Consider the following 6,483-nt stretch of genomic DNA (forward strand, 5'->3'; position numbering starts at 1 on the left):
TGGAAATGCAAATGGATATTTCCTACCGACACACTACAGCAAAAGATAGGAATAACTGACTTAAAACCATTTTTAGCTGGTGAAAATACTAGTGTTCTAATCATTTTGGCCACCACTGTAGCTTTAGGAAAACAGATATCTTCATTAAAAAATTGTGTGTAATAAAAAAAAATAATAATACATAATTTTTTGGAAGTAAGCAATATTAATAATGATGCTTGATTTAGCCTTCCTAGATTTTTTCTCATTTAATAGTGGTCAATTAGGTGTAAAATAAGAAATAATTAAAATATTAAAATAAATGTATGTATAAATATTGTTAAAAACATTATTTTTTTAAATAATATAGCCTAGAGAAATAAATAATAAAAACAACCCCTTAAATCTTAAAATCGGTTTCTAGAATTTCTTTTTTACATGTCATATTGAGTCATCATATCGCTTGATTGATGGAAAACAAACAAAACAAAACAAAAACAGTGCATGTTCAAAAGAATATATGGCATTATCATGGTATCTTGGTCACACACAAGTATGGCCAGATTCTCATTTTCTATACAAAAAAGTAGCACAAACACAAAAACTACAGTGGCAGTAAAAGTACAAGTACAGCGATGCTATCAGGTAGTGGTTATACTAAAATGTACTATTTATGTTACATACTTGAACGAATAGTTTTTTGTTAGTGTATACGACATTATATTTCACATACAGCCTTTGTCTTATTTAATGAGTATAGTTTGGATAACTACTGGACAAGAGTGTCTTCTTAAGACGCGCGCCCCCGTCTGTCGCGCAGTGAAAGCGCACGCGAGAGAGAGAGAGACTGTCTTGTCTCGGGCCAATCAATCCCTCAGCCCCGTTACCGATTGAGATTTAACAGCGGCTCTGGATCTTAACGAGCGTTCTCCATCCTCGTCGACAGCTGCTCGGCGTCAGCCCCCGTTCGCTTGACTACCGGTTCCGTTTATATCTAGCCAGTTTCTTGAATTTTTAATGGAAAATGGCGATGTTTGCTCAGTCCCCCGGTCTGTTGTGCCTCCTCTCCGTTCAAACTGTGCTGCTCCTCAGCCTCTCTTCACCGGGAACGGCGACGCTCCTCTTTCCTCAGCACTACACGTAAGTACCTCAAGGAAGCGCGAGGCGTCGAACGCGAGCGTTTCACAGCGTCCCAGTTTCGCGAGGCACTCAAGATATCTCCGTTAACGCGGACATGATCGTTTACCATTTCCAGGGAGGTTAAGTTAGTCGTTCAATTACTGATCGAAAGAGGCGTGACAGGAGAGCGGCCATAGTTAGATGTATTTGTAGTTGCTTGCTGATTTTGCTGTCATGTTACCGAGTACGGATACGGTAACGACTGGAGAGTGTTCGGTGCGTTTGAACGCAGCTACTTTTGACTGAAGCGCATCACTCAAACGGGTTTTTATTATTGTAGCCTACCGGCTGATATTAGATGCAGGATTCCCACAATCATGAATAAACTGAAGACATCAGGGAATTAAAAAAATGCTGTTTTTATAGTCAAGGGAAAGTCATTTTTGGATTGTATATCTCCGCTCAGAGCCAAAATGCTTTTTTTGTGTGTTGTGAGTGCAGTGTCTGTAAATTGTCATTGGACATAAGGGCTGGGAACCCTGTAACTTGTTTCTTTGAAACGTAAGATAGTTTTAGTTTTGGTTCTACCCTGTTAGAGTCTCAGGTGTAATTCAGATTCTGAGAGCATGATGACTTGTCTGTATCAGTGACCCGTTTGATATTGATTATTGCTTGTAAACTACCCATGATAAGTGTCTGGAGGACAATTTCTTCTTTAAGCATCAACTTTGTCTGAGATGTTTCCTTAAAATTAGACACAAGTGAGACAACTGTTGACATACAGTAAGAGAATGTGGGTTTCGCTGAATTGAATGCATTTATTGGTGTTTAAGAGAAACAATTGTGATTTTAAATAGACCTCTTTTGAGATGTTTCTTGAATCAGTTTTTAATCAGTTTCCCCCCTTATTTCTCCAAAAACTGCATTAGATTCCTAATGCATTTAATCTAATATGGAAGTATACCACCATTCATGAAGTTTAGAATTGGTTGTTGCATTGTACAAAGATGTACTGCAGCATACTATCATTTGTGTTTGCCTCGGGGGCATGTAAAGCGTCTCATTTTTGTGCTGTGCACCAGTCGCTTTCTGAAGTGAGGGTGTTGTTGGGTCCATGCCAGTTGTGCGCTGGTATGGGGCGGAGGCTGGATTTGTCCGCTGTGTGCCCACACATGCCAGTCCCCAGTGGATTATCTCGTCTCTCATGCCGTATGAAATCATAGAATTTTGATGCTGTTTATGTAAGGTTTTACGTAATGTGAAATGAAGTTGTGTGTGATCTTGTTGTTGACATTTGCAGCTAAAAATTATATCTCTTTTTATATTGGAAATTATACATACAGTGGTTTTCTCAACTCAACTGGTGGGTTGCAATCCAAAAATAGGTCGCAAGTCTGAACAGATAGGGTTGCAATACTGCAGATAACTGTATGATCAGGCATAGCTAGGATAGTATAACATATAGACATTATTAACTTTTAATTAAGAGGAGAAAAACATTTTGTATTTCTTTGGTTGTTGATGTCAAAGGACATTTTTGTATGATAAACATTTTTGGTACATACAATTTGGCTACTCAGTGTAAAATCATAAGAATAATAATAAAAAAAAAAAAAATATATATATTTATTTTAATTCATATATATTTGATTAAATTATATTATATATTGTTATTAAATATATTATTTTAAACAATTTTGCTACTCTTGATCCAGTGTAATATATAATATTGTATTATATTATTTTATTTTGTATTATATTGCAGCATATTATATTATATATTTTTATTTATTGATTATTTTACAGTTATATATAATATGATATAATTTATATAATATAACTGGTTATTTTATCCTCACTGTTTGAGGCAATTATCACTGTGTCAAGTACAATTTTTAATAATAATAATAATAATAATAATAATAATAATAATTGTATTTGAGACTGATAATGATACATCTTCGTACAATTTTAGACATTTGTACAATTTTATAAATATATTCCTCCTTATGTTTTGTGTATTTTGTCTGGGCATTATATCAGAATTTTATATAAATGTAATAAAGATATATTATTCCATGCTTGACACGATAAGAACTAACCTGTTGCTCTTTGAATTATTCCTGCCTTGCATGAGAACGGTGTCGTGCATTTGAAAGGATTGTTTCACTTTGCAAACAGCGCAGCATATGTAATCTGTGAACCTTGATAAGCGACGTCTAAGCACAGAGACGCTGCCAGAGAACAAATAGTCCATGTCTGGATAGTGTAATGCCTAAATAGTACATTAGGCTGGTTTTCAACTCCTGTACGGTTAATAACTGATAATCTTCATAATACGCTGATATACACTGTCTTTTGCTCTCTCTGTTTGTGTGTTTTCTGCTCGCGGTGCTGTGGCCTGTAGTCACAGAGATTTGTAACGCTTATTTTACACAGTGCTTTGAGCCTCGAGGCCTGCTCCTCTTTACCAAACCCAGTCAGTAAGCAAGCATGACCACCATGGAGAAGGATTTAACAAAAGCAAAAAAAAAAAAAAACATCTGTCAATAACCAAAACCAAATCATGCTTACGTTTATCAAAGCCTATTCCATTCCATGTTTTAATCTTATAAAGGTGATAACAGACAAGTGGCGGTATGCTTTCTTTTTTAATCTTTTAACCATGGTTTTAGTTTTCGCATAAAAGAAAGTGGCTGCCTTGTTGTTTTTAAAGCTTTGTTCCAAAACCTAGTGAGTCTTTTAAGGCATCATATGCACATTCCTGACAAGGAGGCTATTTTGAAAGCCATTAATATGGTGGAAGAGAAATATTGATTGAAAATGTATTTCTTTCTTTATCAAAAAGTATTGATTATTTTCATCTAATTCAAATTTGTATGTTGGTGCCTCTGTAAAACGTTTCAAATTTCCCAAGTATGAAGTTCCTTTGTCAAGTATGCTTCCGTGTAAGGCAACAAGACAGCTTACTAGCTTATAAGAAGCTCACTTGTTTTGAAACAGAGCCTAAATGGCATAAAATCCTGGTCTTTAATTCATAAACATCAGCCATTGAGTTAATCGTGTACCTGTTGTGTAGGTCATAAACGGGTCATCCCAAAAATCTCCTTACTGATAACATTTAAGGGTGTTTTGTGTTACAGATTTGCATCATGATGACGCAATTTGAGTGAGAGACATGCGCTCTCGTGGTACCGATTACCTCCAGTCACTCGGCAGGCTGGTTAATGGCTAAATGACTCGGCATTTAAATAATTAATTTGGAGAGGAAAGTAACCTCTTCTTAGTGACAAACCGAGTCTCCTGTCTTCTTTCAGCGTTTTTTTTTTTTTTTTTTCATTTTATTCAGATAGCCTATAGCTTTGAGCTCACAGTTTGAAAAAGACTTGTGGGTATGGTTGTGCACCTTTTAAATGTAAACTTTAAATGAAAAAATAAAATGCCTTTTACGTTTTCAATTCAATTTTAAGGTAGCTAACAGGATCCAGTGAATAAATATCATAATTGGTTAGGTTTTGTCACAACACTCTTTGAATTCCAATTCAGTGTATCCCCCTTCCTGTTCAACGTCCTGTGAGGGTGTGGCCAATTCAATTCAAATTCCAGTTAATGCATTGAAATTAGGATTCAGCTCTTACAATAAATTCAGAATTTCACCATATTTTTTTATTCTTAGTGTTATTGTTATTAGTGCACTAAAAATGTGTAGAAACAATTTTTATTTTGTAATTGGTAGTAAGTTTTACAGTTAACTGCAAAAACAGCAACACATTGAATTAGACATGAATTTAGGTAGAAAGACTGAAATAATATTTTCTCATAAAACATACTAAAATAATCTTTGTTTTATTTATAACTTCAAAACAAACTTTTTACAGTGTAGTAGTATATCACAGTCCTGAATGGCATTTATTTATTGTATATTTTATGTTATAAGATTATTGATAATTATGTCAATGATGAAGTTTAAGCTTGGTTAAATGAAGACACAAGGCCATGTGATATTAAAAATAGAATTTATTTTAGCTGTAAATAATTAAGCTGTGTACAGACTAAAATATTTTTTATGTAATGTGTAAAAAATAGTCTAAAAATACTGGCCGTCTCAGTGTTATGTCTTTGTAGTGCGCTCTCCATGGTGCTGAAAGGTCACTGTTCAACCACATTTACATGCGTGCTGGGAATTTTAACTTTTTCTTCAAAGAAAAGCAATCATACATAAACAAAACTGTTTTTTTTAAAAAGCCTGTAAGGATGAAATGTCAGCCATGCACTCAAAGTACTTTTGTTTTCTGTTATGAAATGATGAGCATTGTCTGTAGAGCTTGTGTTAAATGAGTTTATTACTGTGCCAGGATCAGTATACGAGTCACAGACAATAATTAGTAGTAGGCACTCAAGTTTAATTTAGGTTATTATAATACTGAACACAATAAAATAGCCTATAGCATATTTTATCGTTATTGTGAGAGTTTCGTCCTGTCTAACATGCTTTAGGCACCAGTTTTGTGATTGGTTTTCAATCTTTGCTATTCCTAATCTGCCTTTCTTTTACATGTGCAGTGAATATGAAACCCTGCTTTAAGTGAGCACATCTCTGGATCTTACTGCTGGTTTTGTGGTATTTAACCAGGGATATTCAGGCTGGTTAGTAAGGCAACTTCAAAGACGAGAGATTTGAAAAGAGAAGTTGTAAAAAGCAATAGAGAAGGGCCAGTGTGAGACAGTTTTCAGCCAGTTGAGAAAAGTAACATTTACCCTGTTGGGTCAGTGCTGTGTTTTAACTATATTTTACAATTATTGGTTATGTAGAGAGGTTTTTATGGCTTGCAAATGCAAACTTCGTTAAATTTCCTGTGACATATTGAACATTGTTGCTGATTTCCAAGATAACATTATTACCAGCATATGATTATGTGTACTGAAAGCATCAGTTAGAATTGTAAGCAGTTTAAAATTGTAAGCATATCTATCTATATCTATCTATTTATCTGTCTGTCTGTCTTATGTTTAAAATGATATAGTATTCTCAAAACATATATGATATTGTTTTATATTTTATAATAGTTATTTTATTTATTTTATCATTTATATATAATGTATACATATACATTACATACACAATATACATTTTATATTTATTATATAATAGAATATATATATATATATATATATACACACTGAACAAAATTATAAACGCAACACTTTTGTTTGGGCTGGGAAAAAAAATCGATTTTTCGATTAATCATTTTTTAAAATGACATCGATTCGATATCGATTCTCAAAAGCCGCGAAACCGGGATTTATTTCAGCACATTTAAAACAAGATCTGATTAACGTGAATCTTATCATTAGTCTTCTCCACTAGATGTCACCCTTATTTAC

The 6,483-nt window shown here is 33.9% G+C and overlaps 1 protein-coding gene across 1 annotated transcript in view; it reads left to right on the forward strand.

Annotated features, from left to right (window-relative positions):
- Window positions 1-831: 831 nt before the first annotated feature.
- Window positions 832-6,483, forward strand: part of LOC107666002 (voltage-dependent calcium channel subunit alpha-2/delta-2-like) — a 256,052-nt gene continuing 250,400 nt past the window's right edge. Inside the window, exon 1 of the mRNA XM_016457092.1 lies at window positions 832-1,119. Coding sequence (XP_016312578.1) covers window positions 1,004-1,119 — 116 coding nt within the window. The 5' untranslated portion in view covers window positions 832-1,003. The remainder of the gene's footprint in view (window positions 1,120-6,483) is intronic.

This window comes from Sinocyclocheilus anshuiensis, unplaced genomic scaffold (genome assembly GCF_001515605.1).
Source record: "Sinocyclocheilus anshuiensis isolate Anshui unplaced genomic scaffold, SAMN03320099.WGS_v1.1 scaffold447, whole genome shotgun sequence".
Taxonomy (NCBI): domain Eukaryota; kingdom Metazoa; phylum Chordata; class Actinopteri; order Cypriniformes; family Cyprinidae; genus Sinocyclocheilus; species Sinocyclocheilus anshuiensis.